The sequence below is a fragment of the Symphodus melops genome (genome assembly GCF_947650265.1).
Source record: "Symphodus melops genome assembly, chromosome: 11".
Classification (NCBI taxonomy): domain Eukaryota; kingdom Metazoa; phylum Chordata; class Actinopteri; order Labriformes; family Labridae; genus Symphodus; species Symphodus melops.
This window is the reverse complement of record NC_136701.1, coordinates 18,675,440-18,699,422: the sequence shown is the minus strand read 5'-3', so window position 1 is coordinate 18,699,422 and position 23,983 is coordinate 18,675,440. Positions and strand designations below refer to the sequence as shown.

The window sequence follows — 23,983 nt, the reverse complement described above, 5'->3', positions numbered from 1 at the left end:
AAAAACTGATCCCATGTGTGCACGTTTTTTTATACGTAAGAAAAAGGCAGTTTCACCTTGGCTCTGGGAGAAGATGTCTGTGGCCAGGTCTTGCTCACCATCGGAGCGCCGCTGTGGAAGGGTGCACAACAAGCGAGAGTCCAGCTGGGGCACGGTGCTGACACTCAAGGTCAAGGCTTGGTTCGTGAACGCAGCCCTCATGTCTTCCATCTGGAGGGCCGATGCAGGTTTACCATTCAGCAGCAGGATCTCATCCCCTGCTTTAAGACCTGGAGGAAGAATGTGAAATACAGTTTGAAAAAAACTGCAACCTGAAAAGGTCGCACAAGCATCCAGCACAGCAGCCTTCCTGCGAGCCATCATCTCAACTTGATGTTAACAAATGATTGGCACAAAACACTTAAGAGCCGCTCTGCTCGCCTCTGTGGCTGAGTGGACATGTCGGGACTCTAATGTGGTCCTAAACATTAAAAATACATCATCTAAGCTTGTTTGCTGGAGGCAAATACTGATCTAACATGACTGGATCAGTTGAAGAGGGATGGTACAATGGCTGTCTATTCTGGTCCTGTCATTGTATATATATATAGGTTCATGTGTTAATATAGATGAGAGGGAAAAACCATGGGCTTCACTAGAACACAGCTCCAGTTTGAGCGTCTCCCTCTGGCCCCTCCCCTCGACCACCTGTGCCCCCCGCTCTGCTAATTGAGAATTAGCACTCAATCAGCCCACCAATTACCAATGAACTCCACCCAATAAACCTGATTGGTTGTGACAGCTGTTTCGGCGGTCTGACAGCACTGTCACCTGCCCCCTCGCTGCAGAATGAACCGAGACAAAGGGTTTTGGTCATGTTAGCACAGTCACGCGTTTCGCTTTCTCTGACCTCAGTCTCCTTTTATATCATGCACTTGAATAGAAACAGCAGCCTATGTAGGGTATAGGGCTTTTACTATGCAACAGACACATGCAGGCAAACATACAGTTACATATATAGACACACGTAGCACACATTTTGCCCTAAGTTATGACCTACTTGTCTGGGATGTGAAATGTCAGCTGTAGAAGATTCTTTATTGGACTGAGAGCGATAACCCCTCAGGCTCTGTGGTGCTGTGTGTGTTTGACTGTGCATGCTCTGCTATGTGTGTCTGTGTGCACTTCTGTAAGGGGGAGGATGGGGGAGCAGGAATTACAGTGAGAGAGAAAAAGAGGGAGAGAGAGATGGAGAAAAAGACCCTTTGGGGCTCCTCGTCCAGTGCTGGCCTGGTTTCTGCGTGCGCCCTGCGGAAATGAAAGCGTGATCTCTTTCAGTCCCCATTCATCCTCCTCACGCTCAGCGAAACACACTCACACACACACACACACACACGCTCATCCCCGTGTCCACATTAACCAACACATGTCCTGCCTGAATTACCTAATTCACTGATTCAGCAGAATATAGTTTCACAAAGACGCATTGTGTTTCTTCTCCGGCACAGTGAAGGAACAGTGCAGCTGTAGCTTCTGACTGCTAAGCTAGCATCTTTTAGATTGCTTGTACACTGGAGGACACAATCTCACAGTTGAGTAACCTTGGTCCGACCCTGGGGCACAACAGAGGGGCACGTTATTTTTCTATACATTAGCGTTTATCTACAGAGAAGCCGTGTGTTTCTCAAAGCCATTATGTGTCTCTGGCTCTGTTTAAAGACAAAGATATGAAAGGGGGTTGATCTCTGTGCACTGACTTTCATAAAGGAGTCAGATGAAGACAAAGGAGTGGTGTTTTTCTCCTTCGCTCTCAGGAGGGACGACAAAGCTGGGATTTCATAGCTTCTATGCAATCTTGTTATTTGAAGGGTCTTCACATCATGTTCATTCCCAGACTGAAGTTGTTTTTAGCAGACTATGAAATGAAGTGAAAAGGGCAGCAGATAGAGTCATTTAAGATGCTTTGGATTCAACCACCAAGATTTTTTTTTTTACTATATACATTTTTTTCTGATTCTTTTTTTCACTGATTCACATCATGAAGTGATGTTGGAGGTTTTTTCACTCTGTGGATTCTCTCTCTTTTAAAGTTGATCCAAAGACCTAAAAGAGACTGTATCAGCTCTCTACCTGTCCCTTTGACCTCATATTGTAAGCATTTCTTTTTTGACAAGGTGTGTATTTTATTTTTACATCTCTTCCCCTTATTTCTTCACATTCTCAAACCACCAGACTTTTCTCTCCAACAAAATATTTGTAGCTTATGTTGCGTTTGAGAGGATGCAATGCAGTCACACAGCACTGCACTGATAAGAAGAGAGTTTCAGGTACATATACATACCTGAACATATACCCAGCTGTCACATACCTTTACATAACATCTGGTGATACTGACTCAATTTACTGACTGAATTTTTAAAAAAAGAAATTAAAGTTAACTTTAGGTTGCTTAATGTACCTACACACGTTGTGTTTCATTGGCAATAAAAAAGATCTACCTTTAGCTGAGGCCAGTCCATCGTCTTTCACTTCAGTTATATGGAGCTGCTGCATCCCGTCCTCATCTATTACTGCCACAGAAAAACCTAAAGACATACATTACAAGACATTGCAAAAGATGAATCCATCAATTCTTATAGTGCTCTTTGCAATATCTCAATTTGACATAGTGCACTGCTGCATAACTACCCACCCGCAATTAGATCCACTTAGGACAAAATGGGCTCCCACTGGGGGAGCCCCCTTAAGTCGTTAACACAGCATGACTCAATAAGATCTATTACATTATCAATTTGTTAGAGATTTTATGAGTTTGCCTGGAACTGAGTCTATTTAGTTAATAAAGGGATATTGTCACTGAGACGAGCATACCGTATCCGATGGTGCAGGACTCAGCTTTGTCAAAGCAGATCACCTTTGTAGCTTTGTGGCAAATCTCAATTTCTTTATAGAGCTGCAAACACAAGAAAGGTCTTTTTAATTGGCAAATAAAATGAAAGGAGAGCAGTGTCATTGGATGGAGAGAGTCAAGGTCATGTTATCAATCTTAATAAAAAACCCCGATAGATTCATGTATTATTCAGGCTCCTTAACAGAGCAATCACATGTGAAGGCTGTGGGGTCAAAATTCAGGTCAAGACTGAGAAGAGAGTGGGTGCTCAGAAGAGGTTCTGAGCTCACGGCGGGGCGAGAGCAGACACACAGCTGTGTGTATGAAGCAACAGACAGGAACAGAAGTCTGCTGTGTGTAATGGGCTTCACCGTGGAGAAAGAATAATGTCATATCATAGACTAAGGATGAAAGAGGGTGAAATGAGTCACTGATCAAAGCGGGCAGATAAAAGGCCTCTCGAGGAATAAGAGCGCGTTATACAATGACTTTGCGTTGAGGCAAAGTTCAGTGTATCACCTACAAAGAGCCGTCACAAAGAGAATACGTTTTGGGGTTTACGGTGGCTGGGTAATTTGAGGGAGAGGTCTTTTTCAATGAGAATGATTGTTTTATGAATAATAAGAGGACGAACACAAGCGGGTGCAGTTCTTAGGGCACATCGTACACTCTGAATGCCACTTTGCATAATTTATAGCATGTGTGATGAAGCCTCTTTTGCATCATGGGAATTTTTTATGCATTGCAAATCAAATCTGCTACCGAGTCATAAAACATGCACAAGCCGGCATCCAGATCTGCGAGGAATGAAACCAAAATTAATTCATAATACGGTGATGCCCCCCTTTACTCAAATGGGACACTGAATTTCTGCTGAGACTGCAGTTCAGCGCAAAATACCTAAAAAAGTAAAGAAACCAAACAAGAGCAACGACCTGCTCACTTTGAATGACTCGAGATATTGTAGTTTCATGTTACACTTCGGGGGTTTTTTTTATTTCACAGCTTCAAAAATCAGTGAGGTTTCCCTCGTTTACAATGATGTCGAGTTACAAAGAGCGAAAAAAAAAGGGATGATTTTCAGTAAGAACAATCGCACACTGTGGTAAAGTGGTCTGAGCAGCAGGTTTGATGAATGGGGTGGGGGAGATGGGATAAGATGATAAGAGTGTGTTATGAATTATTCCACATTTTTTGTAGCCAAAGCCAAAGCTAAGCTAAATGCTGATTTTTCCAAGTTCAGAGAAAGAAACTGCGGGACTTGAAGCAACAGAGCGTCAGTAGGACGAGTTTGGTAGTGTCCGGTGGTCCAGTTCAGCAGGGGTCTTATATCAGATGGTGAACGTCCAATAAGGGATTTTTAGATGGAGAGATACATGTGTTTATCACGTCTCTGTGCCAGAGAAGATCGGACAGCTTTGTTATACAGAATACAGTGATGACTGTCGGGGTCTCCAGTTCTGAATCTAAGAGCAGAGTGATAAACTGAGTCTGGGGTTTTAAGAGTGGAAGATGAGGCACGTCTAAAGGTCCAGGACTGACATAAAGACTGCTTCAACAGTACTATTCCTACAACAAAGAGGGAGGTCAGCTCTGCTTTTACAGCCTGGACATTTACTTGTAACATGTATTGTAAGCGCTTGTGATGGTGCTTTAGTGTGTATTTCCTCACCAGATCAGAGATTTCCTCTTCAAATTTGGGAACATAAAAGAGCGTCTGGTTGTCCATCCACACCTTCAGACGCAGGTAATGACAGGATGGGTCGATCTTGTGGGTCTGGATGAAACAAAACAGAAGGGCAATAAAGAAAAAGTTATACTTAATGTAAGGTAAGTAATAAAAATTGATAGCTATAACCAGGGTAGCTTCACTTCTTTACAACAACAGGCAGACAAAATCCCTTCAATTACTTGTGGTTTATTTTCCCTGCAATTTGAAAGGTAAGCTTTTCTTCTCATGCAACACCGGGGCCACGCTTTAAAATGCACCTGTCAAAACACCACTCCCATTACTGTAGGATACAGCTCATAAAAATACCCGGACACAAAGACACAGACATATAACCAGTATGCATCCAATCATGTATGTAATCCATGTATATCTGCATGCGTGTTACGCACAGGGGACCATGAATTAGACGCTCCAGTTCCTTGAGACATGTTTATGGCATGCATTCAGAAAAATACGCCCACACACTTGATGATCGGCTTAACACATATGTGCCAACCAACTCATAAGTAGAAAGTATACATATCATTAGGCACCATTATTCTAGTGTTTCTCTGACTGAGACCAATTAGGGAGAAAAGGAGATGAAGTGGAAATAAATGTGACAAGACAGTGTGAGACAGTGTTATGCAGTGCATGTATTTATGTCTGAAAGAAATCTGACATCCAGTCGAAAAAGAGAACAGGCAGCATGTTCACTTTGCTGCCTCACATCCAAGTTATTTTCAGATTGATCAAATTGATGCCGAAGGAGAAAACAGATCATCTGCGTCTGGCTATTCATGTTTTCCTGCTACCCTGATCTGGATTCGAATGGTTGACGTCTGCATGTTTGCCTGTCATCGGCTGTCAATAGCCTGTAAAAAATGTGTGATTTATTGTCCTTATGTAACCACTCAAAAGTCCCCTGGCAGAGCAGCGTGACGTTTTATGAGACCCGTTCCTCACATTGCATGTGTTTGAAAAAGCTGTTAAAATATATTCTAAGCCTTTTTTAACAGGCTGTGGCCAGTTTTGCTGCAGTGTTTGTGTCTATGGAGATTCTGTCTATCATGTGCAACAACAGTTTCCTGTCTCAAAGCTCTCAAAACACATTTAGCTACATCCTGGTTATGATTCTAATCCCTCTCTGTCTTTAGAAAAAGGTGAGATACTCCTTAAGAGAGCCTCTACCAATGTCTACAAAAAGATGGCAGCCTTTAATCCCAAACATTGATAATCTTACCTCTCTAATCCACAATACACACAGTTGATCTAGCATGCAACTAAGGCATCCTTATTGCTCTTTTATTCCATTGCACTTAATTGTCACCTGTTTTACGTTGTTTTCCTTAATCGTTTTTTTTTATTTTATTTTTTTTTATTTTAAATGTAATTATTTTAGAAGTTTGTTGTTTTGGGTTATTTTTTTGCGAGATTGCTTTTTCTAACAGTCATTTCTTAATGTTGCTGATGGCTCACCTTGCAGACAGCGCTCAGGACATCCAGCGCCGTCTCACCAGGCTGTACGATGGCCAGGACAGGCTGATTGTTGGGCAGACACACCCAGGAGGGAGCCAGGTAATCAGGAACCCAGATGTCGCTGTCTGTGTTTTGCTGAGGAAGACTTTTCACCGAGTCCTCTTTCTCTTTCTGAAAACACATCAGAGCATAGACTCAAACAGGGGTTCATTCATCTTTGAGTAGTCCCTGTGTTCAGTAAAAAAAAAAACAGAAGGCACGTCATAATAAATTCAGTGTTATCTTAAAAACCTTTTAGCCCCATACTCTGTTATCCAAAATGAGAATATCTGAAATCATGTAATAATCTGCATAATTCAGGATTATATCCAATCTTGTTCCCAAAAGAAACCAGATTAGCTTGGCCTGATTGGACTAATATGATGGAAGCCGGGCCTGAAAGCAGCAGGAGATCTGATTACAAAATCTAATTCATTTATGTTGATGAGAGCCTCCTGGTAGAATTGTCTCCTTGCCTTGGTGTTTGTTACATACAATATGGATGCGCTTTTTGCAGTTTCAAGTGTATGTGTGCATTCTGTCCAAACTATCATCTGTAACCTTTAAGCCCATCAGTCTGACCTCTGACAATCTGGCAGACACTTCAGCCTCTCACTCTCAGAGTCTGTCACGCTCGTCTTTTCAGCTCGGCCTCGCGCTGTCTGTCACTGATACCTTATCTTCTCCTTTCAAGTAACTGCATACACCAATTCATTTATTCTTTCATCCTCCCCCCACTAAGCATTCACTCTCCTTCTGGTACCCGTTTTCTTCTATCCATACGTTACTTCATCATATCCGCCACACGATCTGCTGACTTGTTACCAATCTGCCCTGGTGGTCCCTGCTCAGATGAGCGTGATGAGGATCTATGTGTGCTTCTGTGTGAGTGTGAGTGTGAAGACAAGGAGACGAAAGGAATATATGCAAAAGCACCCTTTTGTACTCACAAACAAACTCACATGTTCACAAGGACAAAACAAAACCTATGAATGAGGAAAAATAGACCAGGGGCCTAGAACTAGTACCTCCCCCTATCTCCCTGAACTCCCCAGTCCTGCTTGGCACCATCTGGCTCCCCTCCTGGCCCATCCAGGATGCCTCTGCTAAGAGGGGGTTGGGGGAATTTTTCCCTCGTTCCTCCCTATTTTTTTTCTTGCCATGCCGTGGGATTCCCCAGAACAAACAGAGTGAAAGCCATCAGATGTGACGGTTCGGAACACCTTCGGTGAAGACGCTCAGCGCTACTGATGCTGCATTTCCAGCTCCGTCTTGCTACCAAACTGAGGCGCGTTGCATCCGATGCAGTTTTCTAATGTCATTCCATAGCCTGCCAAGCTCAAGCGGGGGCGTGGGTGGGAGGAAATCAATCTCTCATAGTGCCACTGGGGGCCCTCAGAGTCAGAGTGGGTTAGTGCTGCAGAGTTTTTCTTCTGTTTTCTGAGTTCAGACGGAGGCCTCTCTCTCCCCTCACCCCTTCTCATCTCTGAAGCCTTTTACCGGCTCTCATAAAATATGGAGCCCCCATGCTTGTCCCTGCACAACCCACGAGTATTTGGACCTCACAGTTCAGATTAATTCATCATTTATTAGGCTGTTATACCCCGCTATTTGAAACCTACATGCTTTGGAAGCTTTGGATCATCTATTTTTCTCTTCGAAGATATTACTCATCATTTGCAATTGTCTCTAAATGTGGTCAATACCACAGACACACTGGAGCACAGATGGTGTGAAACTGCCTGGTCCTTTGGAAGCAAATGCCTGTGTAATTTGTTGAAACATCAGAAAGCTAATGATCTGAACATATCAAATCAAATTTGTCTCAGTGGGATTAGCTGACAGAAATACACCCCCAGGTCGATATTCTGTGATGCTGACAGAATTGGAATTGCTGCGAGCCAATGAAAAAAGAAAATGGGAATCTGTCAGCTCCGATCTAATAAAAGAAAAAAAGAAAAAAAAGCTTCTGATAAGCCAGAGAGGTAGAGGGCAAAAACAAAGGCATTATTTGTGCTGAAGTCACAGACTGGTCAGAAGTGAGAGAGAGAGAGAGAGAGAGAGAGAGAGAGAGTGAGAGAGAGAGAGAGAGAGAGAGAGAGAGAGAGAGAGGAGAAAGAAGTCTGGAAAAGCAAACAATTTGTTGACTGTCATCTCCAGCGAGGAGGGAAGTGTACGTCTGAAAACATTTAAGCAGGAGCCGAGAATAACCTCAAAGAAATGTTCAGTGATGCAGAAGGCTGCAGGATTTGAATGTTACCCAGAGATAACCCCAAATGAAGAGCAAGAGCACCAAAACGACCTCAGAAACATCAAGCAATGTAGCTGGCCTCGGGGTCTAAAGAAGCCCACAACCCATTATACAAGTACAAAACATCATCAGATATACCAGTGATTTCCATGTTCGCTTATAAGAAAGGCAACAAATGACAAGGGATATGCCTACAGCTACTTAAGCTGTGGATCTCCGTTCAGCCTTTGGAAGATTATTACCGAATAAAAAGAATCACTTTCATCTTGCTTTGGCTTCAGTAGTCAGAGAGCACAGATAAAAGAGCGTTTGGGCTTAAAGTACTTTAAGCGTAAAGGTTCATTACGATCAACAATGAAAAAGCAGGTATAACTTCATAAAAGGACATGGGTCTGCTATAGTCCTTGAAAACATTTTAACGTTTGGTACCTTTGTCGAGTAAAGATGTCTGACTCTTACCGATTTCTCACTGGATGAATCTTCAAACATGCGCTCCAGTGGCTTTCTCACCGGTTCCATCCCATCAATGAACACCTGAACCAGGCAGAGAGAACATGTTCATAAAAAAGCTGCATCATATACGGAAAAACAATGATTGTGTCTGATAACACCTCAAAAACACTGAGCATTTATTCAACCTGCAAACTGCAAAAAAAAAAACACAAGCTCCTCTGGCTGTGCCTCCAAACTATAACTACGGAAGTGTGACTGTGAAAAAACCTGGTTGATTGAAGGATGCCCCATGGTCTTCCTCTTTGAGGTGGTGTCCAGCCCCCAGAGGGAGGAGAACCGGCTCCGGCGTTTACTGAAGGTACGAGGCATGGCCTGGTTCCGCTTCCTGAGGCTGCTTTCAGTGCGAGCTGACACCTGAGACAGAAATCATGAATTGAATGTGAATAGCTGACAGAGTTGTGTGAGGGAGTTTCTGTTCAAATCACACATTTCTAGCTCATTAGTGTAAACTAACGGCTCCTACTTTTCACCTTTAACCTCTCATCTCGTTCATGACCCACTACACATTGAATAAGGAACGACTCCTGGCATTTCTGGGTTAATTCTCATTGAGTCACTCAGCTATGGGAGCAGCTCTGACTCATGTTGTCCACTGATACATTCTTTTATGCATAAGTGTGTGTTCTACGTATGTACACACAAGCACATACTGCAATAGTGTGCGTGCTTGTTGGCCTCCTCACCCATCACTGCTCATGAGACAGCACATGTCATACATGATAGGTCAAACTGTCCTCAAGACTCGTCTTCTAAGCCGCACGCAAGATGAATCTGTAGAGTTAAGTGTGATGGGGTGTCTCTTTGGTCATGGGGAATCCCTCTCCTGGTGATTAAATGGTATTGTTGTAGGAATTAAATGATAGGGGTGGGTGATTTTTTTTTTTTTAAATTTAATGTGTAAAAGTGTATTTGTTAGCACAGTGTTTCATTGCAAACATCTGTGGTTCATGTTCCATTGTGATTGGATGCTAGGCAAATGCATGTGTGCATCTGTCTTAATCTGCATAGCAAATGACTCATAAAATAATAGGGTTTTAAAAAAAAGAGATAACATGGAAAAAGAGGAGAGATGTTTGAGATAGAGAAAAGTGTGGAGAAAGATGAGAGGAAGGAGAGAGTACAGGAGACAGTCGGAAACACAGACAGAGACAAAGGAAGTGAGGGTGTAGGCAGTAAAGGGAGGAGGGGGGGTCAACGGAGCAGAGAGTGTTAAGCCTGTTTGTGGGAAAGTGCCTCAGGGATGGTAGCTTACTAACAGAGTTCATATCGATCCACCAATCACAAAAAAACAAAACACACACACACTGGGAACGTGCGTGTGTGTTTGGGATATCCGATGGACTGCTTGTATGGAACTGCTCTACACAAATGTTTCTCCCACCTTTCTTCTGGCTGATGTTCGACAGAGCGTACACTTGACACACACAGCAGCATATGTATCATTCCATAGTCGCTAACTTTTCATTCTGTACATTCTTCGAACGTTCACGGTGACAACATGAGCACAGTGCGCAGCACTGAGCTAATGATTTGGCTTTTAGCCAAAGGCTACAGCAGTCAACATCAGGGACGTTTGTAAAGAGAATGATCTGAATGTGAGAGGTGATGGCAGTGTGTGAGCAGTTATGTAAATATGAGCATATCTTAAATGCAGATATCCTTACAAGGAGTCGAACTTCAGTGAGAGAATAAAATGATGTGGCATTCCCTGAAGTGAGGAAACATTGTGTGTGGTTCTTATTTTCTTGAGCTTTGAAGTGAATCAAGAACAAAAAATGGATCTTAAACTGAATATTGCAGCATTAAGGAAGAGGCTGATTTAAAACCAATAATGGTGCAGCTACAGTGAGAGCACTATGAATTGTTTTAAATGGAAATTCTTTACATAAAAGTAAAAAAAAAAAAAAAAAGGAAAATTACAATATACAAGTACTTTTTCTTGAAGGAATTTGTGTAACTCCATTTTTTATTATTATTTTGAGACTGTAGGTTCATTCTGGCAAACTGTCTTAGTTATAGCTTTAAGAAAAACATCAGCTGGACAGATAATTCCTTCTCTTTGACTGTCAAAGTTTTCCAGACTTCTTTCCCCTTTCTGGCCAGCCGGTGTCATAAGCACAAATAATGACTTAGTTTTTGCCTTCTACCTCTCTGGTTAATTGGAAGCTATCTTTCGATCAAAGTTGACAGATTCCCATCTGATTTTTTTTATTTGCTTCCAGCTGATTAAAATACATGAAAGCAAATCAATACATCTGCATCCAGCCTCTTCAGAACAGCTGTGTAAGTGTGTTTCTAAAGCTTGCAGCGACTGTGTGCCAAACTGGTGTAAGGATGCTCATTATATATCCTTCTCCTTTTTTGCTTGCTCTTATGCAACCAACGTTTTTAGTCAATTTCATCCTCAGGCTACATGAAATGCCTTTTCGTCTGCACATTTGTCAGGCAAGCAGAAATTCTTGCTTTCATAAGGCATACAGTATGTGACAAGATGCTCACACTGCCAGATAAACACACCCACTTTACAAGCTGGGCTGGTATTTAGGGTCAGGAAACCTCTCACGCAATGTAATGGAACATGTAGGAACACGCAGGCAGAACTTGAGTTATGGATTAAGTGGAGTTAAATTATAAAAAATATGGAATGAACAATCAGAAATGAGAGACAAAGAGCGTGTGCACTGAAGGCGAGTAAGTGCTTGGACGTTTGTGTTCATACCAGTGCATGGAAGGAAGACACCGAAAAGATGCCCAGGCGTCCCATGGCCAGCTTGGTGGGACGGGAGGCGAAGCCCAGCAAGCGTTTGGGATTAGGGGATTCGCCACCCTGCAGACTGGCCAGGTAGCAACGACAGCGGAAGAGATCCATGTGAAAGCGCTCCAAGTTCTGCTCCCACAGGAAGATCTGACACGGGAGAAACAGTGAGTGAAGAGTGATTCATTTAGAAACCATCGAAGGAACGTCGACAGATATGGCATCTGATAAAACTTATCACAGTGATGAATAAATAAAACAAAGATTGAAAATACTGTGCATTTAAGATCTCTCTCTATTGGATTGTTATTTGGTCATTTCAGAGGAGTGATATGTGGGAGTGCTGGAGCCCCTGAAGAGAGGTATTACTCATCAACACGGCCCCCACTCGTACTCGACCTGCTGTGCTATGTGCAATGTATCACAGGGTGGGCAGTGGGAGGTGGAACACGGTGACACACACACACACACACACACACACACACACACACACACACACACACACACACACACACACACACACACACACACACACACACACACACACACACACACACACACACACTTGAAATGAAACCCAATCTGGACTTAACCAGTTGTCCTGGTTCTTTCTTGTACCTTTCTGTTCCAGGACAAATGAGAGCAAATGTTCTCCGTTTGATTCTGGAGTTTACGATCGCTCACATGCCTGTTCATTCATGTGAGCACGTTTTATAAGATTAAAGAAATTCCTGATACTGATCTTTAAAGACGTCTGTAATGATAAAAAATAAACCACCAGGGCTTTTCACAGCTTTGATCCCTACATTTTCAGTTAATCTTACAGTACTAACAGCGGCAATCAAAACCCAAATGTTTGACAGAACATCGAGATTGACTACTTCCTGGTGCTTTTTTTTCCCTCAGCGCTATTTTCTTTTATTAGCCATCAGCCATTTGCCACACGCATACAAAGAGTGGGAGGTTTGTTGAAACAAGGAGGCCTATTGTTTTTTGGGCGCATTCTTCAACTCTCTTGCAATGTTTACATATGTTGCAGCTTTGACATTTAGCTCCAGACATGCTTGAAGTACTTAAAAAAAAAACCTGAAAGCCTCACAGAAAGTGAACAAACCTTATGTAAGAAGAGCTTCGACATTCCAGCTGTGACTTGTTTCAGAACATCTATCAAATAAAGAAGGATTACCCAGAGATTTTGGCGTTCACATGCTTGTGTCTAATGTGTGCATCGCGCAGGGTCTCGACATGTGCGATGAATATTCTGCATCGCGGCTGCACTTGAATGTGTTTCTAACGAGCACCACTCCGTATATTTGAAGCCATCTGTCTTTGCAGGTGCTTCTCGAGAGCATTTGTCTGGGAGATTCGTGCGCGACGCCGCGCAGAAAAGATGATTTTGCGCAGAGATTCAAGTGTGGGAGAGGCAAGCAGTGCGGTTCAAAGGGAGAAAGCTGTGCATCTGTAGAGACCCCGAGGTGTTTTCACTCAACTCAACAGGAAGCCACAGTCCCTCAGCAGGGTGCTCAACATGTGATCACAAAGATGGTTCATATCAGCATCACATGTACAGTACATTAAGTCTAACTCATTTGCAGTTTGATGCTATAAAAAGCCTATTGCTACTCCTCCTCTTGTGTGTTTATGTTTGTATTTGATTGCTGTGTTTTTCCTTGTTTGATAGTAATGCATAAAAACCTGCTTGAATCTGTTTCACTCCTTTTATTAAAATCTGAATTTCAGATTTCCCGAATAATTGCTGACCTGCTCCAGTATGGTCTTCCTCTTCTTGCCATCAGTGACGGTGGACAGCTGCATGTCTCCCATCTTCTTCATCTTCTCGTCCATGTCGATCTTCTGCTCCAGCTTGCGGATCTCGGTTCGCAGCAGCCGCACCGTGTCCTCCCTGTGATGCTGCCGAGCCAGGGCTGCGGCACACGCGGAGTGGATCGCTGTGATCCAGTTCTCCAGTTCGGTCTGGCCAGACGTCTGACAGGAGAAAAGTAAGGAACAAAATAAAACAGGGGAGGGGGGGAAAAACATGGAGGAAAAGGACGAAGAAAATTACAGCTATAAGAATTGTTGCCATCATTATCCGTAGCGAGAGGGTGGTCGTTATAATCTCATCAATTTATTACGGCAAATCTTCCCATTCACTGATTTAATGTCACTGTAGACAGCTGCCATGAATATAAATAGACACATTTTAACGTTACACAATAGTCAGTGTGGTGTATCACTGTCACAGAATGACAGCTTGGCCTTTAAACATGTCAGACATAGAACAAACACAGAGACACAGGACTGGCTTATCTCCCACACATGGCTAAATGTCACGTAATTGTGTGCCATACACAGACAATCACACATTTCCCAGGGGATGCAAAGTCTCTTCTGATTCAAGGCAAACTCTTTCTCTATTTCTGAGCTGCTCAACCCTTAAAAAATAAAGAACTGCAGGCCCACACAATTATGGTTAGGATACATTTCATATCGAAGTGCAGTAGATCTTCCATGAATGTCTAAGAGAGCTTGTTCCTCTCACCTGGAAAAGGAAAGCGTCTCCCACTGAGTTGCTGAGGCAGAAAACAAAGTCTTTCTTGGGGTGTTCAGGGACAGCCTGGACTATGCTATTCTCCACCCACAGTGCATGTTTAGGGATGCTGTTGTTGTCTATCCCTGAACGGCAGTCGTGCTCGTACAGAAAGAGAGTGCAGCCTAAAAATGAAAGAAAATAAATATCAGGAAAAACAGGAAGAAATTCTTATTTCCTTGCTTTATGTTTTCAGACCACTTAGCCAAACAGGGGTTTGAACATTAAACTGCTATGATACATAATACACATAAGGATGAGATGCAGGCAGAAGGCAGCTGCAGATGCTGTATCTTGTGCATTTCACAAGGATGAGATTGGATTAGACACGGTTGCCGCCGGAAAATTAAATTGTGATGAGGCTTGAGTAGAGGAAATGTAAGACCACACACAGATGAGGGTGACAGAGGAGAGTAGAGGTGACAACCAAGGGCACAGACTGTGTAGAGACTGATGTGATTACACTTTAACAGGAGAGACAGACTAAGAGATTAGTCGGGTTGGGGTCAGAAAAAGATGTTTATCTGAAAGTAAAATGTCCCTTATTATCCTGAGCTGAAAAATGCACACCGTGTTACCGTTTTTCTATATCAAGGAGAAAAGAAACCTGCAGATGCTTTCTCTTAATCACCACATATCCAAATGTTTTGCATTGTAATCTGCAAATATCAGTAGAAATCCAAAAAATATCTCAGACATAATAGTATTTGTAGTAAATGCAACACCTTTCAGAGAGACCCAGTAGTGTTTCCACTTGCGCTTCGTTGCAGGTTCCACTTTCTTGTTCTTCTTGTGAACCAAAAAGTTCTTCACCGCCAGAGCCCCTGCTTTCCTGACTATCCCCTGAGCAGAGCCAATCAGAGTGTCTGATGGATAGGCACTGCTCAGTGTCCCGCTACTCTGCTCGTCACTCACAGCAGAGCCAGCCTCCTCCGTGCAGTCCTGACCATGATGTGTCTGATGAGAGAGAGAGATGGTAAAATGTAATTATATAACAAACGTGTTTGAAGAAACACAACAGATGCAAACAGAGGGACTCACCCAGGCTTGATTATCTAACTCCTTCCTGAAGTTTTCATAGACGCCTCCCCTGACTCCTTCGCCGCCTCGTCCGTCTCCTCCTCCTGCGCTGCTGCTTCCACTGTCGCTCCCGTTAAAAACGCTGCTCTCGGTCGCTGAATACACCGAGAAAGACGCCGACATGGCCTTGCAGCGCCTTGACACCAGCTCTCCGTCTCCGTCTATCTCCGTGGCGACGCCATCGATGCCACTGTCGCCATACTCACTTCCCTCGCCCAAAACACCAGAGATATCCTGTCAGCAAGAAAAACAGTTAAGGGCTCATTAACTTGTGTATGAATATACAAAAACTAATATAGATATTTAAATAACGTAAATTATTCACACTACACTACAGGTATATACATCCATGACCTGATTCTGGGTGTATATTTGTGTATATTTATACCTATGAGGCACGTTTTTGAAATGCATTTCTGCTTAAAGGACATTATTCACTACAAAAATATTTTTCACTGCTTGGACTCTTTTCTTTCACCAAACTGAGACTGCCTTGCTTTTTTTTCTCTTTGTTTTGCAGTGTTGTGGATCTATTCATATCCTCTCTAAAAAAACCCTTAGCCTGGCTGGATGAATTTATAATGATAACTTCGGGTGCTCTCTGCCATCCAAAGGTGCTTGGGGTGTTTTTGAAAGAAGAGTTGAAAGAATAGCCTGGTTTATTTCTTTTGCACCCTCTACATAAATGGCAACTTTTCTTTCATCAATGACAAATACAAATCACAAAAAGCAGCTACTTTCTTTTTTCTTGTCCTTTAAATCACTTGTCAATGTTTTTCTACGTGAATTCTTTCTCTTTTATCCTTGGGTGAATGTGCTTTTGTGAGATCATAAGAAAAGCTTCAACATTGCGTCCATACATTTTCATGTTTATGTGTATGCATGTTAGGACTGTGTGTGTGTGTGTGCGGTTAGTGAATAGGGCATGAAAGATGTTCTGCTTTAATGCTTTCGTTTCTGGAGGGGGAATCGGACTCCTCATAATCCCTTTGCCCTCTACATAAATAAACACGATCACTCTGTTGCAGGTACAGGAAAAAAAAGAAAAAGAAAAACGACACATAAACAGCAGAGTTTTAGCAGATGTGAAAAATCTCTTGAGTGATTCTAGTGTCCCCATGTACATGAACTGCTTGGCACTACAGTTACACAAACCTATCAAAACCATCTAAGGAGCTCTGAAGAGAGAACGAGAAAAATAGTTACATCTAACATGATTTCCACTTTGTCTGTGCGTTTGTTTACATATTTTGTGCTCTAACCTGAGTAGTTTGTGCGCGGCGTCCTTGGAAAGCAGGACGCGGTGCAGATGGGATGCCCAGCCCTGCCAAGCCTTCGGACAGGCAGTGTGAGCGTCTGCAAGGGAGTGTGAACGCTCCATAGCCGCCGCAGTCTTCCTCAGTTGGAGACATCAGCCCCTCCTCCCCTTCTCCATCTCCATCGCACTCTGCATCCCTTCGGTTTTTAGCAAAGCGGCTCCCCCTGAGGCCAGGGCTCTGCTGGCTGCACAGATGGTCCAGAGACGATGCCCTTTCAGCGGAGCCTGAAACACACACACACACACACACACACACACACACACACACACACACACACACACACACACGGTCATTGCAGAGCAGTGTGTAAATACCTGTTTGAATGATGGAATTGAAGGTGGTGGATACTGATTACTGTCAATTACTGTCAGATTGCTTTGCCAGGTTTGACGTGTAAATGAACCTCCTCACATGTGTCTGGCTCCTCCTGTGAATCTGTATGATTTTGTGAGAGAAAAGTGTGTGTGTAGGTGTGTGCGTACGCGCAGGTAGCCCATTCATTTTTCCCAGCTAGCCAACTTCCTGGGGCAGCACTTACACCTTCTGCAGTTAAATTACCAGCTACCACCCGCTATTGCACTGAAATCAAGCGGCTTCTGCGCGCTGCGGGTGAGGCGAACAACCCTGTGATCAAGTGAACTGCTGCAGCCGATGGAAGGACGGTCCTTATCAATCAACAGATTTTCACAAATTGTCTCTCTGTGAGTGTCTGCAATTTCTTACCACCAGCCTCATCGACTGCAAAGTGCATCAAATCGAGCTCACACACATGAACGCATGCACAGATATATAGCATGGTGAAGCCCATACCTCGAGAGTGTAGTTTCCTTTCTCGATGAAAGCAATGATTTGGTTTTAAAAGAAGATTGTAGTTGTTCAGACAACAAAACCTGTTTCAGACACGCTAAAAACAGTGTGCTGTGTTTATAACACAGTAAGTGCGTTTTATTTTGTCATCTGAGGTTTTATTTGATTTAAATCTAGCAGTATTCATTTTCTTGTATTTCATTTCTAGTATTAATTTTAGAAAACAAACTATTCTCTGACATTATTCTCCTGACGCCAGGAGGAGCAGCGATAGCTACAGCAAAGTTTTTTCCTTGCACTGTTTCAGTGTAGGATTCCTTCAGTGTACTCAAGTACTCAAGTATCAAAGGGATAGAAGGTACCAAATCTCAAGGTATCCGAATGGAAAACATTTTAGTGGACATCTCTCAATGCTACATTCGAAAATGTTGTCTAAAAAAGTAGTCTGATCACCAATATTTGGGTGTTTACCGTCCTCACCTGCACTGGCTCTCGGGCGTGTGTACTGCTCCTCCTCTTCTCCATCGATCATTTCCTCTGTGCTGGTCAGATGCTCCTGGCTCAGGTCAGACATGGAGAACTCCAGACTGTCTTCCCTCCACATATCTGCAGACTTGGACCGCTTCTTTTTAAAACTCCCTCCCTCCCGTGGACCCTCTGTCATCCGCTGCAGGTACCTCTCCTCTCCAATACCGTCCCCCTCCCCTTCGCCCATGGAGTCCTCTCCTCCATCCTGAGCCACGGTGTCTGCCTCTGAGGTCTCGGGCGTGGGTGTGGCCAAGAGGTCATCGTCTTGCTGATAGGACTCCGGCCTCATTGTCATGGCGACACGCTGAGTCCAGTGGGGGTTGATGCCGAACTCTCCAAACTCATCAGCGGCGTTGAAAGGTTCCAGACCGTTCTCGGCTAAGGACTGCGGGATGCTCGGCGTGCTGGAGGAGCGAGTTGAGGCTTCAGAGTTTCTGTGTTCTTGTTTGACTGAAGAAGAGTGTCGTGAGCGTCGGGTGATTTGCTGTTTATTGGAGAGACGAAGTGACCGGGACGTATGTTTACGCGAGAGATGTCCCGTCACATCACCATAGAGACCGCTGTCCCCATTCTGACTCTCTACGTTGCCCATGATTCAACTGCAAATAAATGAAGAAGAATCTGTAAAGCATTTTTGTAAAGCAGGGTTTGGCATATTGTGTCTTTGTTTGAATGCTTTTCTGGACACAAACAAGAAATCTGAAAATGGCTAAATAGCAAGCACAGGAATCTCACTGCCAAGTACTGCAGAGCGATGCAGACACACCAAGTTTGAAGGGCTGTCAATGGAGTAGCTCACTATAGCAGGGTTAGCCGTTGATTCGCAGCAGAAGTATAAACCAGGCTAAATAAGTATAAAAGCTCTCGAATGATGTCATTGCCCATCAGCTTCCTGCTCGCATTACATTTTCCTGACTATTTCCTGCTGTGTTCACTTATTCACCCTGACTTTACACCGACATTGAACTGGGTGGATGGTTGGGAAAAAAAATAAAAAATGTGTGGAGAAAGTGAAAGTGAACAGATTCAGCGATTTGTGTACAAACATGCAACATCAGCGGACAATGTCGAAAATGTTCAGGTGTTCACGGCTTGTGTGAAAGGGGCTTTTGGGGGAGACAATTTATCAAAAAAAACAGAAACAAATATTGTTTTTGCGTTGCGCTTTAATACTGAGTTTTCATAAAAAACTACTGTTTGCTGTTAGCCTTTTAAGATCCTTTAAAGGCTGACAGATGGCACATGATGCTGGGTCTGTTTCTTAGTCTTAGGTAGTCAGTCACCAGTATTTTATAGACATATAATGGTTCTGTTCATAGGGAAAAAAAAGAATTGTGGGAAAAAAGTTACTCTAAGCAAAAATAATGATCCGGAATAGGTAATGTTTTAGTTTATTTACAAAAGCCACTTTGTTAAAACCCTCTTTTTGTGGAAGTTTTCACGTAGAATAGTTTTTTGTCATTACCAGAAAGTATACTCTTCTTTTCAATTATTACCAAACAGCAGCCCCCCCATCCCCCGTGGCACTGGCACGTTTACTGTGTCACATTTATTGCTGAAAAACCGGGTCAATCTGTGTGCTGGATGAGTGAGTAACACTTTGTTGCCCATTAACCGGCCGTAGAGGTATCCAGGATCTCTTTGAATGCTCTGTATAGTTGAGCTGTCAAGCAAATGAAATCAAGCACCAACAGCTGAGCAGGAGGCAGCGTCGCCAGGTTTTTTGGCTAATTGAACTAAAACCTAATGTTTTGAAATCGGTCAGGGACAGCTCACCGAAAAGCTCATTTAAAATGTATTTAGTGCATAAAAAGCTTACATTTTACAGAGGGGTTCTTGGTGGGTCTTCCTAATAAAGTATCTATCTATCTATCTATCTATCTATCTATCTATCTATCTATCTATCTATCTATCTATCTATCTATCTATCTATCTATCTATCTATCTATCTATCTATCTATCTATCTATCTATCTATCTATCTATCTATCTATCTATTTGGAACTGTGTGTGCACTTTTTGTTATCCCAGAATCTTCTCCTGTCTTCAGCACTCTCTTAGTGGTGTTCCCATTAGTCATTTTCACAGACATTATCAAACAAATTATTTTCTTTGCTGCACTCTGCCAAATCTCCATCTCCTGCTCTCTGTTATATAAGCACACGGAGCTGCTGAGTCAGGTCAGTTTATCCCTCTGAGTCATACATCGTCAAACCCACACCATCAGGTTCTCCGTGTGGGCTCAAAAATGCGGAGCACAAAAAAAAAATAAAAAAATGCACATGTCAAAAATCTGTTAAAGCACAGTATTGAATCCAGTATTAAGAGCTATCACATTACTGATGCCCAGTGTTAACCAAACAAGCAAAGATATTCAAACGAGCTGGTAGGAACTTATTTTTGCAGCAATGAGCGACTGCTCGGTAGAAAATGTAGTTACTGTACCTATAGTTCAGCTGCAGCATCACCAGCTTCTTATCGTCTATTTGGTGTCATCTGTCACAGACGGCATGATCCTCCACACATCCTCAAACGATGTGGTGTCAGTTCGCCTTGAGAGGAACAAGCAGAGGAAGAAGAGAGAGAAGTGTTACAGGGAAGCGCTCACAACTTCAAAGTGACCTGATGTGTCAAAATGCAAGCAGAAGAGGAGACACAGGACAGGAACAGAAAGCGTTCTCTGAAACTGCTGCAGAGACGTAGAGGGAGAGAAAGGAGATCTGCCAGGTACGTGAACTTGAAGGGAAAGCTGCGAAGCTCACTCGAGAGGGAGTCTATGAGATAAGAAATAACATCCGGGATGAAAGAGAAGGATGAATGGAGCCGTGGTCAGTAAGCCTGGAGGTAATGCAAGGCTAACAAAACACACACACACACACACACACACACACACACACACAAAAACACATTTAATCACTAACTCACAGATCATCACAAACAATCCTCAGACCTGAAGAGTGGGGGAAACCTGTTCTTTGAAGAACACCCTGAATGTCACACGACTGGAAACCATGCAGGCATGTTCAAGCATGAGCACAGAACATTTTGGGAAACACCCCTTGTCTCCCCGCAGACAAAGACACACACACACACACACACACACACACACACACACACACACTGTTGGTGATGACAGAAGGTGAAAGCAGCTATGCAGAAATGATTTACAGCTTAAGAGTCAATTAAATAAGGCTTGCCAACACATCCTAATTTTCCTTAAGCCCTGAGCTGCTTAGACTTTGATTTTCCATAACATGGTATGTACAGTGTGAAGGTACGCAAGTGTGAGCATGCTCCCTTGTGTCTAGTTTTGCACATATTTTGGGTTCACAATCGGATAAAATTGTAGTTTCTACACAAATCCGAGGAAATAAAAACAACTGACGACGCCTCTCAGCTGGATAGTTTAAGAATTCAAAGGCGAGCTAAGAGATTGACTGCTGGCTTTATTGCTGCAAACACTGTTGTCAGATGTGTTCGTGTGATAGTAAGCCTTTAAGCAAAAAAAAAAAAAAATTATACAGTCAAATAAGACATAAAAAGGGAAAAAAATGCAAAATGATCAACGGCAAAGCAGATGTTCATCTGCACATGTCCCATTCAGATAGTTCACATCTGTTAAGTTGTTTTTACTGGCAATGTTTCACGATACAAGACAACGGCATGCGTTCCATCTGGTTTACATAGTCGGCATGAAAATGCTTTTATTTCCACTAAACTTTGACGACTGCTGCGTTTGTAATTGGTAGTAATCAGACGACGTTGTCAGTGTGTTTAAGCAGCAGATTGTCTGACTGTTCTGGGAAAAGAAAGAAACGAGAGCTCTGAAAGGAGAAGTGGAAAGGACAACGGAGAAGCGAAGATGAAGGCCGAGCACATGCACAGAAACCATAAACAGTATTTGGTCCTCTGGTCAACTATGACAAGACGCCACACCATGTATGGGTCCACATTCATGTATCTAAACATATAGCTTAGCTGCAGCAGCTAATGTTACCCCCAGCTGTGGGAAGTGCTTACATAAGATAAACTTGACCCTGATACTTCACCTCCTCTTCTTATTATTGTCTTGCCCCTCCCCCTTTTTATTTCTCATCCTTCCTTCTTCCCAGGCTAATCCAAGCCCACATGCTGACCACCCACCTTTCCTAAACAAACCAAAACACACAAAAGATTTTTGTTATCATTTCAACAATAATTACTCACAGGGGTTTGCGAATGCGAGATATCGTCTGAGTTGGGCCTGCTCATTTTTAAACAGCCGAGTGGTCATGAATCGTTGTCGTTGTCTCGGATATGTCTAAACATGAGTCGGCCTAGTGATGTAGAGATGTATAGCTGCAAAGATACGCTCCCTTACAGCATTAGGCTTGTGAAATGTCTAAACAAACACAAGGTAGTGCACCTTCTCCTTAACATGAACTGTGAGTTGCGGTTGAAAAAACCCGTAGACCGTCTATACTCTAAACACAGAGTGAAACACGCACGCACCAAACAAACAAAACAATCCTAACACAGCACAGGGGACGTCGAACTGCTGCCTGTCCTCTGGCGATGCACAGTCGAAAATGTTTAGTCTCTTCGTTTTTCCCTCTCCCAGTGCCCTGCAGCAAAGCAGGGGGGGGGGGAGAGAAGGGTAACGAGGGGGGGAGGAGGGGGAGGACTCTCTGCTTAAACCCCTGTAGAGCTGAGAGGTGAGGCAAGGCTGCAGGCGAAAAACACATCCACAGGAAGGGAGGGAGCAGAGGTTGGTTCAGACACAGGAGGGATAGGAGGGGAAAAAAATATTAAAAAAAATATTGGGGTATGGTGCTATGAATAGAAGTTTTATATTAAAAAAAAAAGTGAAAATAAAACAAGGGGAGCAGGAAATGAAGAATTAGAGCTTGCGTGCGAGGAAGGGCGAGCGATAGAGCGACATTAGGGGGGGTCCTATTGTTGCCGAGCTTTAAGTGGATAAGTAGACATGTGCTCTGGCTGCCTCTCTTTGGGGCTTAATTGAGGGAGCCGAGACAAAAGGGGAAACATAATTATTCGCTCTCTTTCCCTCAGTCTCGGCAGTATATTAACACACTGAGAGAGAGTGTGTTAACAACAATGGCCGGCACAACAGCAGCACGAGCATCATTACCATTCAGACAGGGCCACTCACAGCAGTTCAACACACACACACACACACACACACACACACACACACACACACAATTCCATACGTCTTCATAAAAACACATCTCTTGAAAAATGTAAGTTTCCTTCTTTATTTAGATGTTTTATTTACTGAATTGATCAACACTGAAATCTCACCACCATTTCATTATTTTTTATATTATTGACAGTTCTTGTTTGTTATTTTCTTACGATTTAAATAAAGTTGGGAACCAGGGGGCCTGCTAGTGTGTGTGTGTGTGTGTGTGTGTGTGTGTGTGTGTGTGTGTGTGTGTGTGTGTGTGTGTGTGTGTGTGTTTGATGGATGCATTGACGGGCAAGCTCGCTCATATACTTCCTTTTAAACAGTATCAGGGCCGATCAGGACAGATGCTGATATCGAGTAGGAGATTAAAAAATGGATTTGAATCTTTCATAAGTACATCTGGCTTTGTCAAATAGACAAAGAGATGGACAGAGACAGGCGTGAGTATCATACTGGGATTAGATATGCTCTTTAACTACAGTCACAAACAGCTCCGCACTGGAGCTGCTGTCAAACTCATACAGCCACATAAGCACAGTGTTGCGTTAGGACGGCTCTCGACACCTTTGGGCTCTCACGTCAATCACGGTCACACGCGAGCAGGTAGTTTAAGTACAAAGGCGCGCGCGCACACACGCACACGCACACACACACACACCTTCAGTCACACACACCTGCACGATCCCAAGAGAATCTCAAATGAGCAGGTTTCATTGGAATGACACACACACACTCACACTCTTTGGAAAAGTACCAAAGGCCTGTCAGAACAGCCATGGAGCAGGCACACCCTACTCTCTCTCTCTCTCTCTCTCTCTCTCTCCCCCCCCCCCCCCCAAACCTATCTTTTCA

General features: G+C 43.2%; 1 protein-coding gene across 1 annotated transcript in view; it reads right to left on the bottom strand.

Annotated features, from left to right (window-relative positions):
• LOC306831391 (rho guanine nucleotide exchange factor TIAM1-like) overlaps positions 1 to 23,983 on the bottom strand; it is a 103,631-nt gene that overhangs the window by 57,726 nt on the left and 21,922 nt on the right. The window contains 15 exon segments of the mRNA XM_079355479.1: positions 57 to 269; positions 2,478 to 2,564; positions 2,851 to 2,932; positions 4,542 to 4,646; positions 6,060 to 6,230; positions 8,809 to 8,883; positions 9,070 to 9,216; positions 11,582 to 11,767; positions 13,379 to 13,603; positions 14,160 to 14,332; positions 14,933 to 15,164; positions 15,249 to 15,521; positions 16,550 to 16,830; positions 17,894 to 18,540; positions 20,386 to 20,492. Coding sequence (XP_079211605.1) covers positions 57 to 269; positions 2,478 to 2,564; positions 2,851 to 2,932; positions 4,542 to 4,646; positions 6,060 to 6,230; positions 8,809 to 8,883; positions 9,070 to 9,216; positions 11,582 to 11,767; positions 13,379 to 13,603; positions 14,160 to 14,332; positions 14,933 to 15,164; positions 15,249 to 15,521; positions 16,550 to 16,830; positions 17,894 to 18,533 — 2,890 coding nt within the window. The 5' untranslated portion in view covers positions 18,534 to 18,540; positions 20,386 to 20,492.